Below are 23,134 nucleotides of genomic sequence, written 5' to 3'. Positions count from 1 at the left end.
CCAACCCTCCTGAGAAGAAAATATCTTTTTCATTGCCCACCTCTGTGTGTAATAACCTGGGAAAACTTTGTTGACAACTTCATTAGCTAACATCCACTGGACCAGACCCTCATAGAGCAATCTGTTCCCTTCAGGTTAAAATGATCATATGACATATCTCAAACAATCTGTCCCTCTGGAAGCTGCAAAATATTAGGCAGAGGTTCAGACTGAATTTCAGATACTAAGCAGAGCAGGTCATCCTCTGTTTGTTAGGAACAAAACAAGCTTGTTTCTTACATTTTATGCATATGGGTTTAAAGACAGATCAGAAGATGATGAATAATCTGTTTTATATTTTTTTCAGTAATCATGTTAAATGTCATGGTCCAGTAGAGCATGAAATCTGTCTTAACAGCTAGCAATCCAAAGGGACTTAAGTACCCAGCTGCATTTTTTTCTTTGCAAGCCTTCTAGAAGCAACTTCTACCAACATGGGCACGCTGTAATTTGAGATTCACTCTGAGATCCATCGGTGCCACAGATCCATATTCATCACAGGGGTAGACTGGGTTTGTGCTGAGCAGGAAGGGTTGAGCCACATGGGGAAGGGGAGCAAGCACCTAGCCAGCCTCACACCTGCTCCCTCTGCCCCCTGTCCAAAGCATGCTCCCTGGGATGAGACCTCCCAGCGACTTCATAGGGACTGTAGAGGTGGCCTTGGGTGTGCACTTCTTGGTCTTGGAGCACCTCTTGGATGCACCTCTTGGAGCCTTGTGCATGGGCTCCAGATTCTTGATTCTTAAAACTGCTGAGTGCATACACTCAAAATTAAAATTAAAGAGGGCTATATGAGCTCAGCACCTCTGAAAATCAGAAACTAAGCAGTTCAGAGCCTGAGAAATCCTTTTTGAGTCATGGAAATATACTGCCACTGCTGGAAAGTTTTTTGAATAAAAAAACATTAAGGGATGCTACCTGTGTTTGAACTCTAGGAAAGATGAAACAAGCTGTGCAAGACAGGTGAGTACCTTAGGCCTGCAGAAGCACAGAAAAATGTATCAGGGTAACTCTCAGGGTATACCTTGGAATTGGTGATTCATAGTCTCATACGAACTAAGGCCAGAAAGCATTATTTCATCATCTAATATAACTTTTTTGAAATAAATGGCTTCTTATATAAAAGAAAAGTAAACTACTCACATTATGTGTTAGCAATTTTTATACATCTCCTTTGCCCAAAGGTAAATGGCAATAGAAGGCAACGCAAACACAAACACCCCCCACCCTTTCCATCCATTTTGAGTTTCCTGTAACGCTCCATTGTTTGTTCACTGAATTTTGCCTGTGTTAATCCTAAATTTAGTATCTGAAAGGTGAACATGATAAAAAAACCAACATGTCTTTCTAGATTTCTTTCTGGATTAACAGCAGTTTTGCCTGTCCGCTCTTAAAAAAGTTGTTGCACATAAAATCATCTGCCTGGTTGAAAGAAATACATTATTAATTTAAAACCCACTTTTGTCTTCCTTTCTCTCTAGGAGTTTAGTACATCAAATTTTCATCCCTGTTTATAAGCTGTATTCCCATAAAGGAAACTGTACTTTTAACTACACGATGTAGTTTAAATGCACTAACACAAGTAAATGGGTATAAATGCTACCAGGAAGTTTTATGGTTGTCCTTCCCTCAGACTTCTAGTTCATCAAGTGCCTTACAAACCTCTGCCTTCACAGTTATGTCACACTTTACCTGAGAAGATTTGGTTACGCGTACAGCATGAATCCTGCATTAACCACAACTAAATTAAAACTGGACCACACCAGTGCAGCTCTCTGCTCATCTCAAGCTTGCACAAAGCTTGATGATCTCTGGTCAGCTGGCAGTAGCCTCCGGCTGTCCCTTCTCCTGGGGCACGGGGTGTGCAGCTACACGCTTGTCCCCCATTGGTGGCAAGCAGACCCATGGGAACAAGGAGCCAGGGAGGGACATTATGAAAAAAGCATCTCCTCCAGGAGCTTGGGTAGGGGAGAAAGGGAATTTTTCTCATAGAGAAACACCACACTTTCCTTCCGTGCTGGAGCCAGCACAGGGACAGATGAAGAGTGAGAGTCACAGACCTCCTGCACAGGGCCAGGCTGTGGCAGCTGTGGGCAGGAAGTGCTTTTCTCCATTTTCCGCTTTGAGAGGAGTCTGAGAGGAGGGTTACTCCTTTCTGTGACTGACCTTTCCCATAAGACCCCTGCCAGGCTAGCTCAGATCCATGTTGTTTCCCCACCAGAAGCGCTTTGTAGGGCCAAGGCTCTCCTATGGCTGGTCAGGATACTCAGACAGACCTATCCACCATGAGCACCTTAGCCCACAGCACTCATGGAGAGCATGTGCATCCAGCCAGAGGATTTATGGACACCAAGGCTGAGGGGAAGTTGAAGAGAGCAAACACTTAATTTATCACAATTACATAAACAGAAAATGTCCACAGAGCACAGACCGTGTTCTTCCCTCAAGAGAGAAATGGGAGAAATCCACCATTTTACCTCATAAACCCTAGGCAAGCAGGTGTCCTGGGTCCAGGTGCTGTTGGGGCACTCAGGAGACCTGAGGCACTGCTGGTTGCACCAGCCGCACTGCATGAAGGCAGGTGCCAGCAGGCACTGGCTGCAGGACCTGAAGTGATGGCAGCCCGGCCCCTTCAGTGGGATCTTTGTTATCTGTCGATGGAGAGACATAATGCACAGATCATTTTAATACATACACTAAGTGGCAAGGAGAGTCTCTATTTATGCATAGCGCAGTGGTGCTACTCAGATTTCAGATGTGCAAGCCTCAGTTCAACTTCTCTTTAGCTCAGTAATTATAGGATCTTATAAGTAATTTAACTGACATGATTTTAAATTCGCTTGGGAGAAACCCTAAAGGCATCTTAATGTTATATACAGTTACTACCAGCATCTGGTGTTTACAGCAAGATAGAATTTTTTGCTGATGGAGAAAGAAAACAGCAGTGTGCTCCTCCCAGTTCTGCACTAGTTCTTGGAAAAAGCAGTGTATCTCAGTATGCCTTAGTTCATACATTCGTAAAAATAGGCATGATGGCTATTTCAACTTTGGCGAGGCTGTTTTAATGCCTGTGGCACACTTACGGCATGTGACTGCCCATGTACTTGTTTTTTAATACCTAGCATCAAAAAACTTACACTGTACCTAAAATATAAGTTAAAAAGTATATTACCTAAAATAGTAGGATAATTATGATAATAGTCACTTCAAATATGTAAGAATTATTTTTGGACAAAATATTGAAATTAGTATATAATTACATTACTGTATAAGGACCTCATACTTCTTTATATTTCCGTACCTTCCTTAAACTTATTTTGGACATTTTCTGAAGATTGCTCTTATAAATATCTCACATATTTGTACTAAATGATTAATAACTATCTTTACTAGTGGCTGATCTATTTCTGTAAATTTTTATAGAACTCAAGGAGTCAAATTATCGCTTAAGATTATGGTTTAGGATTATCCGTAATATTATCTGCTGATGTCTTAAACCTATTCAATGCACATCTACTTATGACAACAGCATATTTATGATAGCTCTTCATCTTTTATTAACTCTTTGTAGACCATATGCTAAAATAATTTTCAGACATTACTGTGAACACTGACTCCTAGTTTTAAACACACCCATGTAACTTTTGCACACAAACCCCTCCTTAAAAAGCTATGACACAAATCAACAAAAGCCAGGAAACTGTGACTGCCATTCTTTTCTTAAGCCATTGTATGTTTTGTCTTTGCAAGCACTTGAATTAGGGACAGGGTTTCAGCCTTAAATTTGCATTTCCTGGCTTTTGTTGGTTTATATCACAGCTTTTACGTTATTTAAACATTTCTCAATATTAGCCTGTTGGTTTGTTCAGAAGAGGGAAAAAATATCTTGGAGGAAACTTGCCCCCCTCCCCACAGTGTTCCCAAGGGAATAGCAAGGCCGTGAGGATGCAGCACATAAGGCAGTGGTGTGAACAGCTGCTCTTACTGAATGTTGCTGCTGTGAAGGCAGGTTTACGCAGTGCACACAGAAGGATTAGAGTATGAACCACTCACCTTTTCCCCAGTCACTACCAGGGTATAGCCATCATCTGCTAATGAATTCTTGACAACAACTTGGGGAGAGACAGGGTGGGAGTCTAGCTGAAAGCTGACATGTGGAGCTGTGGGTTCTGAACGGGAAACCACTATCTAAGAAAGAGAGAAATTTTGAAAATCAGCAGGCAGTGTGTGACACAAATGCATGCTGCTCAGCAGTCTCACGTTCTCTGCTTGCATTAATTACTTTGCATTACATTGCATAATATTTTGCATAATGTTCCATCATGATCTGATTAAAGCGCTATAAAATCTACTTTATTTAATACAGCAAAATCATGGCTGTTGGAGGATCCTCCAAATACACCATATTTATTAAAATGTGAAGGAGTCATTGCATGTTTCCTAGTCCTTTAATTTCAGTCACCATAAAAAATGAAGATGGGTCATTTAATCAGTCCTGTACATTTAAGAATGAAGAATTTTATCTACAACATTTATTTAAAAGAATCTTAAAACTCCAGGTCTTCGGAAGTCCGATATATTTCCATTTATTCTCATATTGGTTCTTCAGCTTGAAAAGCAAACTTTAACCTGTGTCAACAGTCTTGCTGCATGTGAGGCCATCAGAATGCAAAGCTATGGCAGGTGCAGATTGTCGCTGTGGGCAGAGCCACAAGTACACAGAGCTTGATTCCCAGAGCTGGTGACATGGCTATTGCTCAGACAAGTTCCTTGCAAGATGTGACTGGGCACCTTGGCTCCTGCCAGGTGTCCAGGACAGAGCATTCAAAGCACTTCTTAAATGACAGGGAATGCTGGAGGGTCCTTTAGGAGATGCTCCAAAACAGGAGCCTAACTTAGTTGTTCCGAAGACCCTCTGCAAAAGCCTTTCCTCTCTCTCCCTCTCTCTAGATTCTAGGAGATCTTAGGGAGATTAGTCACACCAGTATGAAATTTCCCCCCCGGTCATCTCTCTGCATCTTGAATTACCTAAATACTTCTGAGAATCTGGATCTATTTCTGCAAACACACGCCTAACTTTACTACTGTAACTTTGTTGACTTTAACGGGATGAGTCATGGCTGTTAAGCAGAGGCATAAAGCATCTGCAGATCACTGTAGATATTTGATAGTGAGATTTTATAGGCTTGGGCCTGCAATCCAGAAGGATGTGCACCCAAATGTGATAGCATCAGGCAACAAAGGCAGAGGATTGTTTACATGTGGGAAGATCATGTTCATGTTTCAAAAGCTCATCACGTGTAGTTTACTTAAGGAATTTAGATAATGAACATTTGCTGAGAAGTTAGGATTCAATGGGGTTCATTATTTAAAAAGATTGAGGCCATTTTGGAAATAACTTGTATGTCAAATGTTTCATTTTTCACTATAATGAATCTTTTCTTCTGACTCCAAAGGCAGGATCAGAACAGCCAGGACATTGACTTACACGATTTCACTGGCTTTTCGCACTGCCAAGGTCTTTCACCAAGATGGCTGACTCCAAAACTAGACTTAGAGATGCTGTAATTATAGCTGATTTTTTTGGTAATTCAAGACTCAAATAAAATATATGAGCAGTTAATTCATGGCGATAAGTGCTCCACATCCCAGAGGTATTTATAGTTTGGGGTTACAAGAGGCTTTTTTTTCCTTTAAACTGGCTTTGTTACAGACTTTCCTATGGATTTGTTTCACAGCACAGAAAGTGCAGCTTTTAGAAATCAATAAGGTATGATCATTTTTGGTGACACAGAAGTATGGTCTCTGACTCAGTGTAACAGGGCATGAGCTCTGTTTTCTATTCAGGACAATGAAAAATAGAATTGACTGAAAAGCTGCATGAAAAAGCTTGATTAATGTTGGCATTATGGGGAGAGGTAGCACCACAGCTGCAAATACCTTTTTAGTTGATCATTAGCCATGTCTCATCTCAAATACCCACTGCTATAAAATGCTAAGAATTCTTTTCCATCATTAATCCAGGCTTCCTCTTATTGCCAAGCATTCTTTCTGATTGAGCCACAGTGTTAACCCTTTAAACACATCTGCATTCCAGCCTCACAGCAATACATGAAAATTTGGATTCCATCTGTAGAATCTTAGAAAAATTACTTGGTACTGACCGACTCTTATTTTACTGAGGCTGACACTCAAATCACCTGTTCAAATCCCAAGTGAGTAGACTTTGACCTCATGACATACAGGGAGCTCAAATTACATTTCCTATCTCATTTGGGACCACAGAATAAAAGTTTGGAGTTTGCTTAGAACTAATCTACCAGCCTACAGCACTGCCTTAACAGAGAGTAGATGCAAAAATGCTCTTTTTTATGTATATAAATGTGGGGGTTTTGTACACATCAGCCCAATCCTTGAAATTCTATCTTACCCTTATCCAACATAATCCTGAAAAAAAAAGGCAATTTGAAGACAGCTTCTACAGCAGAAACAAGAGGCTACTTAGGACTCCAGTGTCACTCTCATAAACCTCTGATTTTTATGGCTTGGGACTGGGCTGGTATGTGTGCAGTGTAACTTTAATGTGCCATGGATGCACCACCATACAGGGCTACTTCTGCTATGGAATGGAAAATGGTTCAGTACTACAGAAGTACTTCTCTCTTTGCAAAAACTGTGAAGTCCTGGGGTTTTTTGGGCTGTCTTTTTTTTGACGGGGGGGCAGTGGTGGTATTGTATTGTGGGGTTTTTTTACATTCTTATAATTCATTAACCAAGCATTTCTTTAGAGCATAAGAGGAAAAAAAAGCATATCTACATGCCTGCACTCCAGCAGTTAGGAGAAAGGGAAGGTCTTACACAGATAAGTAATTAACTAAAGGAGAATAAACAGACATTAGCAGTAAACAGTCAGTGCTTGCAATAGCGAGAAGTCACCAGAGGTGTTCTACAAGGTGTCTGTGCTGGGATCCATACTGTTCAATACACTCATAAATGAGTTAGACAAGTGGTTGAACAGTCCAAGTGACAAAGTTTTCTGATGATCTGAAGGTATTCAAGTTGATAAGGATGAGGACAGACTATTAAGGATGGCAGAAGGACTTTACAAGACAGCATGTCAAGACAATAAAATGGTAGGTACAATACAACAAAGAAAATTAACTTAAAGCAGTACATGATAGACAGTTATCTTAACTGTTTTGCAGCAGCCAAAAAAATCCCAAACTGATAAAAACTTAGGAATTATTAGAAAAGGATTAGAGAACAAATCAGAAAACATCCTGCTGTCATAGAAGTTCTTGGCTTGTCCGAAACTTGAAATCCCTGTGCAGTTCTGGTTGCCTCCTGCCAAAAAGAACATGTTAAAAAGGGAAAAGGTTCGGAGAAAGGAAACAAAGATGATCAAAAGGCTGTAATGAACAATGACTGAGTATGGCAGATGTGGAATCTATGAAAAAGGAATACAGAATCATGAGTGAGTAGAGACTGATCATATATTCGTTTTCTACGACTACCTGAAAGGAGGTTGCAGCTAGGTTGGGGTTGGTATCTTCTCCTAAGGCATAGGACAAGAAGGAGAGCTTGGATTTACACCAGGGGAGCTTGGATTATGTATTAGGAAAAATCTTTTCACCAAAAGGGTTGTCGAGCATCGGAATAGGCTGCCCAGGAAGTGGTGGAGTCATCATCCCAGGGAGTACTTAAAAGACATCTAGAAGCAGCACTTACAGACATTTTTTAGTTGTGGACTTGGCAGTGTTAGGTTAATGGTTGGACTCAATGATACTAGAGGTCTTTTCAATCCTAAACAATTCTCTTATTCTATGATTTTACTCTAATAAAAGTACTAAATACCATCAAAAGACAAAATTGAGACTTCAGTTCCAGGCAAACAAAAGAGTATGACATCCTACCAATACGTCACTCCTTGCCAAAGGATGTGAATGCAAGAGAAATACACATTTAAAGGGAAACTTCACAGGTACATGGAAAATGCTAAACAGACAAATCTCAATAGCTCAGGAAGGAGAACAGCTGGAGATTTGAAGCAGAAGGCATTAGCTATGTTGCCTGGCTCCCTAGGCATCCACTTGTCAATACTACTGGAGACAGAGCACTGAACTAGATAGACCCTTTGTTTATATACATGTGGCTCTTCTGATGTCCTTAAAAATAACTCTTCCGAGAATCACATTGAATATCAGTAACTATAGTGTCAGACATCCTTCTCAAAGCAAACACAAAATTTATGTCCCTCTATTTAGAGAAAGAAAACCAAACAATTACGTTATCTTTCATCATAGCTCAAACTATTTCCATGAAGATAACAGCCAACAGTTAATTAATTAATATATTAATTAACATATTCTTTACATTGGAAGTCAGTGATCACTTTGGTTCATCTGTGCATAATGTGGCAAATAAGGACTGTAATCATTAGAGTTGAAAAACAGGATACAACAGCTACTTTTACAAATTGTTCTGAAGCTCAGTTCTGCTAGTCAGCAGTATTGAATTACAAATGTTACTGTCTAAATGTTGAAATATCTTCTGCAAATATGAGAGGCCTTCTTAAAGGAATACCATGTAAGTATCGTATTGTTATTTTTTCCCTAGATGTCTGGCAGGTGTATGCCATTATCCAGCAGAGATAGGCTCAGGGTTAACTTTATTGTGCAATGCCTCAAATGCCCTGGGATATGCAGCATAACCTTGCAAAGGGCACATATGTAGCTCTCTAAATGTTGTATATCATTCTAATCCATGGAGAATATAATGGATCTCCTCTGAAGACTATAAGCTTTTCTACTCGAACTGAATATTAAAACATATGTGCTCTCAAAACATTATTCGGCACCAGGTGTTAATTTTAATTTGACTATATGGATTTTGCATTATTCAATATTTGATACTTTTTTGCCTGGGAGAATCAAGATATATTTTTTTACCACAGAAAGAATTGCTATCACAAATGTTAAAATTTGAGCTATATATACAAAAATGTTACTTATCAAGAGTTTGCCACAGTTTTCTGTTAGCTTAAAAATTATAAAGACGGAAGAATTGCAGCTATTCACAATCCTACAGATGCCCATGCACACAGTTTCTGTTTAGCCTTAAATAGGTCAGACTGCTAGTATCGAAAAGCCAGATGAATTGCTGGGCCACTGAGGCAGGACACTGAGGACAACTTCTGCAATGACTCCATAGGCATCCCATCACTCTTTCTTCCTCCTAGCTCTGTAGGGTTTAAAGTCCATGCTTATCTATCCCTTGACCTCCTCACACTTGTTTCAAATACGGCTTGCCATTTGCACTGTTTTGTTACAGCTACGTTTACCTAGAGGGACAGGAATCAGATCAAAAGGAGTTTGATAAATTCAAAGGTGCATAGTCTCCTAGTCCACTACAGTATACACTGGATTTGACTGAACACACTGAAAGATGCGAAGTTCTGTATTTCTTTGCACTGTGTCAACTCATTTTGCTGACAGGCACCATGGCTTTCAGCCGTGATTCCTGGAGTGGTGATGTCTTGCTGTTTTGCCTTTTTGCAAGAAGAGAGCAATGCTGAAGGCTTGGCTCTCTTCTTGTTGAATTCTGGGACAAATTTTTCCAATCCCTGAATGCAGTTACAAATAAAAAGCAGATGTGATTATTTTTGTCTATATTAATTTCTGTAGCATGCATTATGTTCCCTGGCATGTAATCTATGAAAGCAGATATGACATATACCAATTTCTCTCTTTTTGGGGAAATAAGATGTGTGTTAAAGCTTGGTGGTGGTGGTGTTGTTTATTTTTAATCATAAGTATTCCTGGGAAATGAGTGTGGCTATCAAGTGTTCTATCCACTTGGATGTGAAAGCCAACAGATTCGTGCTCAGTGTGTGAAAATTTCCCAAACTACTGATCTGTAAGAGCCCCATCCCTATTCCTCATCGGACAGAATCAGGGGCACCAAAAGGTTAAGGAAATCCCAAAGAAGCTCTTCATCATTCAAAGTGGAATGAAATTACTGAATTCAATGTCACAGCATACTATGGAGGACAAAACAAAAATAAATTCAAAACCCAATAAGCAATACTAAAGAGAAAGAAGTCCATAAATGACTATTAAATGTCAAATATGGGTGCATTTTCCAGCTCTGGGAATTTCTGGGCCACTGAGTGACAGAAGCTGGAGGGTGCTGGAAAAGGTATCAAGGCTTTTACTTGCCTCATACCTCTCCCTTATTTATCCTAGCCTCTGCCAGAACTCTGCTCCTTGAACATTTATTATAACACCATACACCCTTTCTTAGCAAAAAATCTGGTTAAAAATACTGGCATATAACAGGTCTCCAGAATAAGGCTTACTATTAATCTGTATTATTTCATGTCTAACAAGTTCAGAGAGCTCCTGAGGATCATGAGTGGCCTGTTGTCTGACATGCTGTAGCCCAAGGATGCCTATCTGTGCCATCACGCTTTGGTTTTTGTGCCCAAAGCCATTTTCTCTTCATAATCTGTTCAGACATGACAGTGCATTACCATGTTTTGCTAATGCTTGGCTTCTCAGCTAGAACTGGCTCATGTCCAGCCAGATTGGACAGGACTGCAGCCAGCATGTGGCTGACAGCATCTCAGGGAGTATGTATGCCCATGGGAAGACCCTTTCCTCACCTCCTGAAGCAACAGGATGAATGTCCTACTGCACCACTCCACATGCAGCCCAGTGCAGCCTCATCGTAGACTGAGTTTCACTGATATAGTCAGAAGGATGAGATGGCCCTGCTGCCAAAACTGCATCTATAGAGAGTGGTTGCCCATTGTAGCTGTAAATCATACAGTAAAAACTCCTCTAGGCCCTTTTCCTAGAGAAGGTCACCAACGAGCAGTGTATTTAGTTGGGTGTTACCTTGGTGAGGCCAGCTTGAAGCATAGGGAGCACAAGCAGTATTCTGCTTCCAAACATAGTGTTAGGCCAAAATCCAGTCTCTGCATACATCAGGAACATCAATCTCTTGTTCGTGGTTAAGGGTTTTCAGCCATGAGCTTTTCAGAATAAGTCTTGTAAAACATTCCCATACTTCACACTTCCCAGAGCTATCACAAAGATTTCCCCTTCCTGAAGAACTTTGCTCTTTTCTTCTTCTCTCATAAGCCACTGTCTGAAATAATACTAAGATCCAGGCAGGAAAAAAAACCAAAAAAACAACTGAGCAAAAATAAAAGATATTTTATCTCAATATATCATGGGGTGTTTTTTTTTGGTTTGGGTTTTTTTTTTTTACAAATTATGACTTCCCAAAATACTGGCTGGTAATAAAAGCATCTTTATCAGTTGTGAGTTGTATTCTCAGCACAGTTTCTTTGGCTCGAGCAGAGTAAGGCTGCTTACACCAGCTGAAAATCTTATTCCTCGGCTACAGCGGTGTGACTGGGTGCTGTTTTCTAATGAAGTAACCACTGTGAAATACCTGATTCACCTCGCACCCAACAGCTGTAGTTTCAGTCTGTGTTCCCAGTCACAGTCTGAAAACAAGCACAATAAGAAAGGCCAAAACAGCTGCAACTTCTCAACAGAAAAAAAAAAAAGAACGGAGAAAAAAAGTTTGTTTTCAGGCTCCAGCTTAGGAAGGAAGTAAAGCCATTTTTCTTCTCTGTCTCATGCATGTCAGCTGTCTTAGAAAAATTATTACTGCTCTGTTTTGTAACAGAAACTCCACAATATTTGGTAAACTACAAACTCTAGGCTATTCATGGCCAAATACAGATTTAACATTTCTGATGCAGCCAAAACATGCTCAGTATGTGAATGGGCTGCAGTACTCTCCAGGAGAGATTTGGAATTCACCTCCTGGCCCCAATTATCCTCCTTAAAAGAACTCATGAATCTTCTGTATTTGGACCATCCATATTGATTTTATTCTAGTTCTACATTTGGCTGAAAAAAAGTAAACATTTAGTGAAGGAGGCTGTATTTACTTTCCTGTATTAGAGCTTTCCAGAGCAATTCAAGTGAATAATTCTATTTTATCAAACTAAAACCACAAGCTGAATAACAACAGGTTGGATAAAACATTCCTTGATTGGATAAAACATACCCGCTTTTGCATTCTGAATATTACTGGTTCTTTAGAAGACTTTTTTTAAATAAGTGAAATGTGGACTATGTTCTCGGGTCATTAACAGAGTTTTGATGGGTAATGCTATAAGCTTTGGTGGAATCACTTGCAAAGTTAGGAACTATTAATTCTGATACATTTCAAAATACATCAAAACCCCAGAATCTGGTAGCCATCACCTACAGGAGGAAAAACATACATGTTAAATCTGCTGAATTTTTCAGCAATGCTGTGCTGTAGTCATGTTGTAAAGAGATAAAAATGGATGGAGATAGAAATAAAGTTGGAGATGAAGGGAGTGTAGGAAGACAGAAAGTGATGAGCAGAAGAAACGCAAAAGGAGATGGAAAAGTGGCAAGAAAGAGGAAAGAAAGAAAAGACAGAGAATCAAGTGGTTGGCTGCTGATCAAGTATAAGCAAGTATAATGGAGGAATATGAGAAACATTTTCCAAAAAATTTCTCTCAAGTTGAGGATCTGTAGCTTGCTGCTGCACCTCCTGGCTCCCACAGTACAGACTAGGAGCTTCACTTCAATTTAGGTGACATAATTACTACATTTTAAGGATTTTTCTCCCCCCACTAAACATTTCTTAACTAAAGGAAACCCTAAATTAATATAGAAAAAATGTGATTTAAACATTCATTACTTTCACCAAGCTGTTCCATATTTGGGCACTGCAGGGTGCAGTTGTCAGAGACAGAGGTACTGTACTACTATTTCTTTTAATCTCACGAATGACTGCTAGTACTGAAACTTATGTCAGAAACTAAATTGTCTAAATATAGTAAGGTTTGGAATTTCAAAGAAGATATGAGATGAACTGGGTGCACTGAAAGGGCTAAGCTGATTTTCTAATTTTAGAAACCTATATGAATATTTTTTTCTTTTGCTTTTAACTAGTTGGCATGAAAATATGTTCTCAAGATACTAACACAATACAACCAGTGTTAAAACAGGTTCCCTGATAGGTAGAATTCTGTAACTAATTTTCTCTGAAAGCATGCCTGTGTCGGAAAGGATATAGTCAGCTCTGAACAGCTACAAGTTCCAAGGGGAGTGCACAAGAAAATTCAGTATTTCCTTGTACAAAGAGCTAAAAATATGAGTGCAAATGACTGTGCAAAAGTGAGATGCGTAATAAGCGAACAGCTGAGGATTCTTTGCAATAAGTTCCAGTAGATTTGTGAATGAAACAAAAAAGAACATAATTACATTTCTTTGCTAAAAATCTGTGGAAGCATTTGGGGATATCTTTTTGATAAATTAAGTCATTGTCAGATAATCCTGATTTTTTTAAAACCCATTTCACTTAAGTAATGGTCATATAATAGCTCAATTTTTAACGATCTCCATCTCATTGCAGCTAATAGCTATATTTCCATAGAAACACCACAAATCTGCTTTAGTTGGGCATTTAGTAATGATCATGTTTGAAATCACTTCCTAGATAACTATTAGGAAAATAAAATGAACAAAAAAATGTAAGAGAACATTAAATTCTGGAAAAATCTGTGTCTGCTGTATCCTACAGATCTGGTATCACTTCCAAAATCACTTAAAGGCAAAACAAATACTAACATTTTTATTTGGAGGTCGCATCATTAAAGGTAGTCAGTCTGCTTATTCTCTGCTGGTTGCACCCAACACTCAAAGAAAGTGTTCCTACTTACTACAATATGAGCCCAATGCTGACTTCCCCCTGTAGCTCAAGCCAATCTGATTCAATGATGAGAATATTTCTGCTAACAGCCATGCAGTTTACACAATAGCCTTTTCTTTTGATCTGTAACTGAACGTGGAATGGGAAATGTATTCTGGAAATATTTAATTGTTCTTTGAGTTGCGCAAACATCTGAATGAACTGTGTGGTGCAGGACTTGAATGAATAATTTAAAGACCATTTTAAATAAGAATAATGCTCCCTTGCGCTTTCTACCAAACCTTCCTAAAAGCTTTGTGACAGCCCAGAAGAAATGCGGCGAGTACGAGAGTAGTTGTTATTAACTGTATTTTGTAGTAAGGAAATTACTTCAGAAAGGTTAAACAAATTGCTGATGTTTGCTCTGTGAATCAGTATCTGCTTTTAAGAACAGAGCATAGTTTGGTCCTGTGCTCAGTGTGTAGCTCTTAGCATTTGCCTTTCCTGTACAAAAGGCAAACTGCAGCTTAAAGTTACCAAGCTCATCACGGGAAGCGCAGGAAAAACTGGCGGATTTGTCACTGAAAGTTTTGTTAAATCCCTCTCTTTTCAGGGAAAAGAGAAGTATGATTTTCCCCACTTTTTCATCTGTTCTTTGTGGCAAATCACTTTGACCTCCTTCCCTGTAGAAGCATTACAGAATTTGCATTATACTGCAGGTTCTGTGTCCAGCCTGTGCAGAAGACCGAAGGTACAGGATTCCCTTTATCCAGACAGGGTGCATATACTAGGGACAATATGTAACCCTATTTACTGCACGTGGTAAGGACAGAAAACGAGGGGAAGAGAGACAAGAAAGGAGAGGCTTGTTTTCCTGAAAGGTTACATGTGCCCAAGTGTTTTCTAACGGAAGGTTATGGGAAATGAGAAAACTGGAATGACATAGCAACTAATGGCCTTCACATCAGGTTTCAGTTAATGATGGTTAGGAGACAACTCTACCAACTTTGATGACTCTCTGTAGCCTACAGAGCAAGAAGGGCTAAAGACTGCCAGTACTTCAGGAAGTCCACAAGAAGACAAATAATAATGGCAAATTAAAAGAACATGGGTCCTTGGGTGCAGGAAGGATCCAGGTTGAGATGCACATCCAGGCTGGACTTTGTGGCAGCTGGAGAAGTCAAACACTCCAAGGAGGTTACTGCAGGATGATAGTGCTTGAAATAAGATGGGTGTATAGAGGGAGCCCCTGGTGATTTCAAAGTATTTTGTCTTTGTCTAATTTTGACTGCCAAGTTTTTAAATGGCTTGGCTCTATGGGTTCCATTTATTTCATTAGTCACCTACAAAGAAGTTGTGTAGTATAATTTACCTGTCTAGATTATTTAAGTACTCAGTGGACAGAGACAGACAACTCAACAGGGTGATTTACCACTTTTTATGGAAAACGTCTTTTAGGACAGGAAGAACTGTTGTCCAAAAGAACAGAGTGAGATGGGAGTGAGCAAGAGCCTGAAAATCTAAGACACATTCAGAGAAACTTGAAAGTAGGTGGAAAAGGAGCTAATCTCAATTCTACAGCTGTGAGTCACAAGCTATGGGTATAAAAGCAAGGAATTTGGTGCCAGAGGAGTGGATCAGTGTATAGAAAAAACTAACGCTGAGGTTCCTGCTTCTACAGTATAAGCTGTCTTGGCATTTTATATTGAATAGGTTTAATCGGATCCTCTAGAGCAAAGGACCCATATGAAGTGTATTTCTGAAGCTGTTTGAACCTTTCTACCCCAGCTGGGGTTGGAGCATATTTGATATATATCCAAGACAGAGCTTTCAGTTTAGTTTTCTTTGAAAGAACTCTTGTTCATATGAACCAAAACTGCTCTGTGAACTGAGCCAGCTGGACTAAGTGGAGATCATGGTAAAATTTGCTCCACAACCATTGCTTCAAACCACAAAATCCAGGTAAACACTTAAAATGTTGAGTGTTCCATTAGGCTATTTGTTTATATTCCAGAAGTTTTATTTTATTTGGTAATTTCAATTTGCTAATGCCCTGTTAAACTGGGGGTAATAATGCTTCTCACTTTTCACCATCCTGCTAAACTCCACTATGTTTTCTTTATTGTGAAGTTATTGTAGTAGTATTTACCTGCATGAAGCGGCCCTCTGAAGTTCCCAGATTAGCAATGGTAAGGTTCTGTTTGGTGAAGACAGATATCGAAGTCAGCAGGACACTGTTGAACTGGCCCATGAACAAGTCAACCCTCTGCAGAGGAGTCGTAACTTCTAAGCGATATTCATCATCTTGTGCTCTGCAGTATGAAGCATTTCTTGAAAAAGCCTGTTTGAAAATGAAGTACAGATGAGTACTGTCTTTACGAGTAGTAACAGATCTTTGTCAGAATGAAGTCATTTAGCATAAACACATTTGACCAAAAGGATTTTAAAATGTTTCAAACTTAATTGCTTCATCAGTTATGATGTTCCATGAAGAAGGCAACAACTTCTTAATGTTAAGGGAATGTTTCTTTTAACTTTTTTTATCATGTCTGTTGGAATAAGACATTGGGTCTTTATTTAACTAAACGATATGAGTACAAGCACATATATCAAGGTATCCTTTCTCTTAGTGATTTCCTTAATACTGCTTGTCCAAGAGTCTCAGAATTTTTGTACTGCAGAGTCTGCCCAGTGACACATTTGCTTCTGAAAAAGTTTCCGAGAAAAAGATTCTCTAAAAACAATGCAACTTTTTGCATTAAAATATCAATTTCCTATAGTCTTCTATTCTATTTTCACCACCCTTTTCAGAGATAAGACATTAAAGTAGAGAAAAAGACAGAAAAAGGAAAGGGAGATAAGTCAGGAAAAAGATGTTTCTGATTGTATGTTTAAATGAAACTATGGGAAAGCCAGATTTTTTTAATTACTCAGACTGTTGTATCGATCATCTATAGTTCATGCACTTTTTCATCTGATCTCTATATGTCTTGAGTGTACTATAATAGCTGCTGCATTTGCAGGATTTTCTCTTTCATTTTGGGAATAGAGATTACATGGTTTTAATCTGCATTGGAAAAATTCTTGAACAATACACTCTAAGTTATCTCTCAAGAAGAATATAACCTCCTGACAATCCAGTAGTAATCTATTAACTCATAATTTCATTACTATTGATACTACATCATCTGTTTTGGTGAGATCATACAGATAATAATCAGGAACCCCCAAAGGATCTCTAACCAGTTTAAATTTGGAAGTCATCTAGCATGTTTCCACTGTGACGTACTTTATGAATAAACATATAGGAAGATTATAAAGGATCTTATGGTGGTTCCCTCTGTTAAGATCAATAGTGAACTTCATTTTTCCTATTATTTTTAATTGATTTGGTTTTTGTCACAGACATGTTTTAAAAAATCTATTAAGAAGCTTGAATGAAACTTTTTCAAGACACTCAAGAGTCCGCTAAATTCAACAGATTTGCATCGTCTCCTTAAAGAGCATGTCGGAGTAAAATTTTTGTTTTGTTTTCTAGATTTAGATGTCTTTCCCTCAAAGTGCTATAAGAAAGCAAGCAATGAACAAAGAATTTCTTGTTGGAATAAAACCCAAGGCAAGTTTCAAGGTATTGAAAATGCTATCCAAAAATGTTCAACCTAACAGCTCAGTCCTTTGCTGTTGAATTGTGATGTTTCTGAACTGAGAGCAGCAACAGCCCTGGTGGGTGAAGTTTTCTATAATCCCTAGGTATTGCAGTCAGGGCTAGTGCCAGCTTTTCTGAAGGTGCCCTGCCAATTTACTGTATCATTTAGGCAAAAACCTGCATAAGAACACATGAGCAATTGAAATCTCTGTGCAGTGTCTTAATGATACAGAAAGAGGGCTTCTAAATTAGATTTGGTACAGCAGTGACTTAACAGTTGCACTATCCACATACTGAAGGGTTTGCTATATTAGTCTTGTTATTAACTGTTAATATACAGTGTGTTTTATTCAGCAGAAACTGAACTAATACTTTGAACTAGAAACACTGAAAACACTTTAAGTGGTTTTTAACCCAGTATTCGACTGGGTTAAATCATCAGTGGGCAAATCTAGCTTTTCTTTGTTTTGGCCACCAAACAAGCTAAAAGCTGTGTTCTTTTGCATTTATGTCCTACCCAGGCTAAAAGTATTTCTGAAACATCTGTACAAAGATTACTCATACAATGAGTATGAATAGTTCAAGTGCAGAAAGATGTACAGTTTTCATGCTTTTTTGAAATAAGGCGGATTTCTGATTTTACACTCCCCAATTTGGGATCTCTGCTTTTTCCTGTAACTCCTTTTTTTCCATAAGCAAATGAATTTCGGGAGAGAGGTTCCTGTGCTAATCTACCTCCTCCTACATAGTCATTTCAGCACAATTCAAACATCCTAACATGCCGCCTCCTGAAACCCCGTTCAAGCTCTTTGAAAAAAGTGGTTAGATTTTCCTGCTTGCCCTGACACCATTCCCAGCTTCTTCAAAGTCAGCTCAGCCATAAAGTCAGCTCAGCCTTCCTCAGAGATGCCATAATTTTGGTATCGGCTCAAGAACCTGCAGATTGTTACACATATGGTTCTTACAAAACTCAGTGCTTCATGGATTAACCATAATGTACAATTAGTTGTTCAAGAAATAGGAAGGCTTTGATCTTTGAGCAGCAATGAAGAGATTAAAAGGCTACTTAGAAAATGAAAGGAAGATTGATAACAGAGAAAACTTCGGCAAAGAAGCTGCTTTAAATTAACACTTTTAAGCCTGATTCTCTCCCTTCCTCCCACCCTCTCACCCTCCCTCTCAGTACACATAACTATCCATTTGGCTGTCAATGTGGAAAAATAACTCATGTCAGATGATGCACCCTGGATACTATGCCAAGTTCTAGTGAGAAATCACACAGCTATTGAAATGGATGATTAGAGCATGGGTAAGTGCTTGGGTTCAGCTATACTGCTTCTCTTGTAGGACAAGAGGTGCCAATTGTGCGTGTGATTCATAGTGAGGGCTTTGTGAAGCTGGTGCAGGTGTGCCACTGGAATGCAACGAGGTGTGAGCAAGCCCTGCCTTACAGCCGTGTCCAGAAGGGTAGGAGATAACTAACACTATCATATTTGTTCATAGGGGAAGTTGAGGTGTTTCAGAATTTACCCTTGATTTGGTCCACAGAAGATGGATATGCCAAAAAAGTCTCCAGACATCGCTGAGCAGACTATCAGGAGCTGTCACAGTTTTGCAATTAACTAGTGGTTTATATCTCATATTCAGTGACCATAAAGTATTTCAGACAGAGTTGCACATTTGGAGCCAAAGGTGCAAAATGGAGAGGAATTCTTACAGACATTAATGAAAATCTCAGAAAAATACCTAGTTAAGTCAGTGTCAGAAAAATGATTCCAAAGTCTAGATTTTAGTCTGAATACCACACTAGGGGGAAGGGGGGGGGCAGGATCAAAATTTTATCCAAAGACGTTTTTGTGAGCTCTTCTGTTATTTGCAGTGACTGTAAATTGGAGAAACACTCCTCCAGGCTCATCCTTCTAAGAGTTGACCAAACCCTGCTCCTCTTAGTTAAGTGCAGTGCTCAATTAGAAAGTGTTATTGTACGCAAAGTCTTGATGTTATGATTCATGTCTTGAATAAACTGGAAATCAACAACTTCATCACTGCAGAACATTTCATACTGTCTTGCGAGCCATTTGTAGGACATCATTAAAAAAAAAATTTAATTTCAAAAATTGGAGGAATAGTCTGAAAGCAACTAGGTGATATTTCCTAGTGTCAATCATAAAATACTACAGTTATGAAGAACAATTCAAGTGAAAGTAGGAATATACATAAGTCTTATTCCCTGATGGTTTGTTTATATGAAAGCTTTTAACTTGTTGGCTGTCAGGATTCAAAATCATAAGTATTAACTTTTGTTTTCTGCTGTGAATTCTGGGAGTCTCCCTCAAGAGAAGTGGGCACTGACAAGTGGTAACAGTGTTTCTCCTTTCATAGAATCAAGAAATACTTTAGGTTGGAAAAGACCCTTAAGATCATCTCTACAACATAACAGTAGGGGGAAATGAGCTACTACTAAATGAGCTGGATCCAGATATCTGCAAATGGCAAACCCCCTTTTTCAAAGAAACTGCGGTAGAGTGAATGAATAGATGATGCTACATAAATTGGTTCCCAAGGCAATTAAAACCTGAGAGAGTGTATAAGTTACTTATCCCTTCTGTTGTGGAAGTCGGTGAATTAAGATGAATAATAAAACTACAGGTTTCAGGATTGGGTCCTGTTGGAATCAAACACATAATGGTGAAGAATTTACAGGTCCAGCAGACTCTGAACAGGAAGAGTAAGAAGGAGGAACACAGAAGAACCTTATCAGATTTTCCTCTCTAAATATTCTTGTGTATTTTTAGCCAATACAGTTTTGCTGTTCTGTAATACACTTGAATTTTCTGAGCAGTCTGCAGTATTTCTCTTCAGGTGAGAAGTACATGTGCTCACTGCTTCTCTCCATGAGAAATACAAGAATGGCATTCTGGCCCCAATAATTCAGCTAAACCAGACTGTTGCCTAAGGATGATAGTGACTTGATCATCATCATGGTAATTATGATTCTTGTGATCCTAGGGAAGGAAAAAACAAATAATATTGAATGGTTCAATTTTGCCAGTGGACACCAATTCATATGGTAAACAATTCCCACAGAAGAAGATCCACCATGTTTCTGATTTCTTCTTGACCAGTGAACGACACCTTGAGGGTGTGTAGGTGCTGTGAACACATTTGGGATGGGAGACTGGGTTTTCTGTTTCTAAGAACTTGTGCTGAGGCACTGAAGCTTTACTCTGAAAGTTAGAAGAGTTGTTTCCTCTTTTTGTTTTAAACAAAGAACTGTTTTCTTCTTCTTCCTTCCTCCTTTTCCCAATATTCCTCATTTATTTGAAAGCAATTTGAAGATTTTTTTTTTATAAAATACAGAGAAAGTAAATCCCTTTCTGAGACTATATTTTTTTAAAGAACTCCACTGACGTAAAATTTTACATAGTGTCATTCCACTAACTCTTAATAGTGGTTGCTCTGATCTACTTCACTGCTAAAACGAGATGGGGGAAGGAAGTTACTGTACTGATGCTTCACTTAAGGTAATAGGTAAAAAACATCCATGTTAAATGCAATTAGTTAATACAAATTAAGATGATTTCATGTTCTTTTGTCAAGATCATTCAAAGAGTTATTTGCTTTTGTCATTGAACAGTACTGCATTAGTTCTCATAATCTGGTTAGTGCATTAGCACTAAGTAAATCCTATTGATTCAGCAGATAAAATGGACCTAAGTAATCTTTGTATTTTGCTGATTTCCCTTATATTAATTTAGCATTTAACTCAGCATACAGATTATCAAAGGAGAGGTGTTGACTAATTACATATTTTTAAGAAATAAAGTAATGCATCGGAGATGTTGTGCTAATGAAAGCAGTTTTGTTGTACACTTGTAGTGTATATCAGGTGCATTTTTCATAGAGGTCCTTGGTTACATGTAAGCTGTGGTGAAATAGAAATAACGTTATCCAAAGATAACGCTGAGTGTGGAGGCTCTTATTCCAACATAGCATTGCACAACAACTGTATGTCTAGCCAAAAGAGTGGTGCAAGAGATGTGTGGGACAGAAAGAAGTCCAGAAACTAGGTGAAAATCATGCAATTTGCTCTGATTTCCACAGGCTCTGTATAAAAGCAGGGTAATATCTGCCTTAAGAAAATGAAGCTCTTACTATCACTTCCTACAAGATCAGTCCTCTGGTATTTTTTTGTTTTCACACACCCTGTAGACAGTGCAAGTAACATTTTAATATGACTTACACTTGCTTTCTGAACCATTCATGCCATGGATCTTCTTCCTCAGCACTTTTTTTTTTAATTTACTGTGGGATTTAATTTGGTTTTACTTGTGTGTTTGGAAATAAGGAGTAATTCCACTCTGATGCAAAAGCTGTCTGAGATCAGAAACCCACATGCCATCTAGAAAGTTTAAGTAACACAGCTCTCTCCTGGATAATAATTACCTACTGTTGCTTTAGTGAGCAATAATGATGGCCAGATGTGGTCCTGACTCAGAATAAGCAGAGTAAGTAGGGAAAGTGCTGAGGTAAGGTGGGTGCTGAGCAAGCTGAAAGGAAAATGTCTGCTTTGTCAGGACTTATGTGTCTCTCCACTGTCTGGCAGCAGAACCCAAGGAAAATTCTTTGCTCACTTTCATGTGTCAACCACCTACCAAAGCCAGGTGGGATGAATCCAGGACTTAAATCTGCATGCAGTGCACTGCACAGTCAGCTTTCCCTTTCTTTGAAACGTGAAATTGTGCATAAAGAAACCCAAGCAGATCTTTCAGAAAGGGTTGACACTGTCTCATTGCAAAATAGCCATCGGAAGACTAGATGGGAACTTAATCTAGGGTAAAGGAGTCTTAGAATTTGGTCTGAACTCAGGAAAAGCAGCTTAATCTGAATATTATACATCTCTAGGGAGTGTCCTTAATGTTACATACCTACCAGTATACATTTTGGACATCTCTCTTGCACGACTGTAAAAGTTTTCAAATTTGCAAGGTGACATAGGATAAGAAAATTATCCTTTGTCCAGTTCTAGTCTTTAGAGCTATTTAAGGGCCTTCAGAAACTAAGACCTAAAAAACACATGACCAGACATTCATTTTAACAAAATAAAAACTACTTTCTCCATTAAGTGATTTCTGTGAAATTCCAGAGAAAAGCAGCAGAGTCACTTTCCCACACTAATAACCAATAGGGAACCCTGCCTTCAGTGGAAGAATTTGATTAAAAAGTCTGGAAATGGAACATTATTAGTAACTCTGGCTGATTAAGCTGTGCCCTTTGCAGAAAATGGTAGTTTAATGGATACCACTTTTTCACAGAGAAATCCAGCTTTCATCAAGAAGATGATAAAACACCAAACAGCAGCACTGGGAGGCAAACAGATAGATCCCTAACAGGACATAAGCAGAAGGGAAACTGTAGTTTTTGCAGCACTTGGGAATTAACAGGTTGGCCTCCAAACTCAATAGCTCCTGGGACTTGGAAGAGTAAAGGTATCTACCACCAGGGGTGGTGGGGTACTTTCCAAAGAAAACTCCCTGCCTTTTTCCTTGCCCTGTCTTTTTCTCCAGAACTGTCATGTGATGATAACCTTGTGGCCAGTCCTAGGGACAGAACAGCCCTTACCTCTGTAGTTCAGTGTTTACTGAATCTGGTCCAGCCTGAGATAACTTTACCCAAACCCATGCTCTCACCATACCCCCT

The 23,134-nt window shown here is 38.9% G+C and overlaps 1 protein-coding gene across 5 annotated transcripts in view; it reads right to left on the bottom strand.

The window, feature by feature from the left end:
* MET (MET proto-oncogene, receptor tyrosine kinase) overlaps nt 1–23,134 on the bottom strand; it is an 89,658-nt gene that overhangs the window by 40,982 nt on the left and 25,542 nt on the right. For all 5 annotated transcript variants that reach the window (XM_027660982.1, XM_027660966.1, XM_027660956.1 and 2 more), the window contains exons 3-5: nt 15,938–16,129; nt 4,093–4,227; nt 2,517–2,690 (exon numbers count right to left, since the gene is read on the bottom strand). In XM_027660982.1, coding sequence (XP_027516783.1) covers nt 2,517–2,690; nt 4,093–4,227; nt 15,938–16,129 — 501 coding nt within the window. The remainder of the gene's footprint in view (nt 1–2,516; nt 2,691–4,092; nt 4,228–15,937; nt 16,130–23,134) is intronic.

Source organism: Corapipo altera, unplaced genomic scaffold (assembly GCF_003945725.1).
Source record: "Corapipo altera isolate COAL_440 unplaced genomic scaffold, ASM394572v1 1, whole genome shotgun sequence".
NCBI lineage: Eukaryota > Metazoa > Chordata > Aves > Passeriformes > Pipridae > Corapipo > Corapipo altera.
This window is presented reverse-complemented; position numbering and strand designations above follow the sequence as displayed.